General features: G+C 76.8%; 1 protein-coding gene across 1 annotated transcript; it reads left to right on the top strand.

The window, feature by feature from the left end:
• Positions 1–6: 6 nt before the first annotated feature.
• Positions 7–244, top strand: LOC120497604 (low-density lipoprotein receptor-like; the record flags this gene model as incomplete). The annotated part of the gene is made up of 1 exon (XM_039699325.1): positions 7–244. A coding segment is annotated over one exon (238 nt), but the record flags the coding sequence as incomplete, so codon positions are not given.
• Between the last annotated feature and the right edge of the window lie 19 nt (positions 245–263).

The following is a 263-nucleotide window of genomic DNA, read 5'->3' as shown; positions in this document are numbered from 1 at the left end:
CCCCCCTCCTCGTTCCGCTGTCGCGACAGCAGCTGCGTGCCGCGCCTCTGGCTCTGCGACGGCGAGCGCGACTGTCGCGACGGCGAGGATGAGGAGGAGGGGGGGGAGGGGCGGTGCGCGCCCCGCCCCCCCGCGCCCTGCCCCCCCCTGCAGTTCTCCTGCGGGTCCGGCGAGTGCGTCACCAGGAGGTGGCGCTGCGACGGCAGCCCCGACTGTCGCGACGGCTCCGACGAGGAGGGGTGCCGTGAGTCGGGGGGGACTGG

This window comes from Passer montanus, unplaced genomic scaffold (assembly GCF_014805655.1).
Source record: "Passer montanus isolate IOZ18808 unplaced genomic scaffold, ASM1480565v1 scaffold13112, whole genome shotgun sequence".
In the NCBI taxonomy this organism is placed as follows: Eukaryota; Metazoa; Chordata; class Aves; order Passeriformes; family Passeridae; genus Passer; species Passer montanus.
The sequence above is the reverse complement of the archived record's forward strand: the minus strand, read 5'-3'. Positions and strand labels throughout refer to the sequence as shown.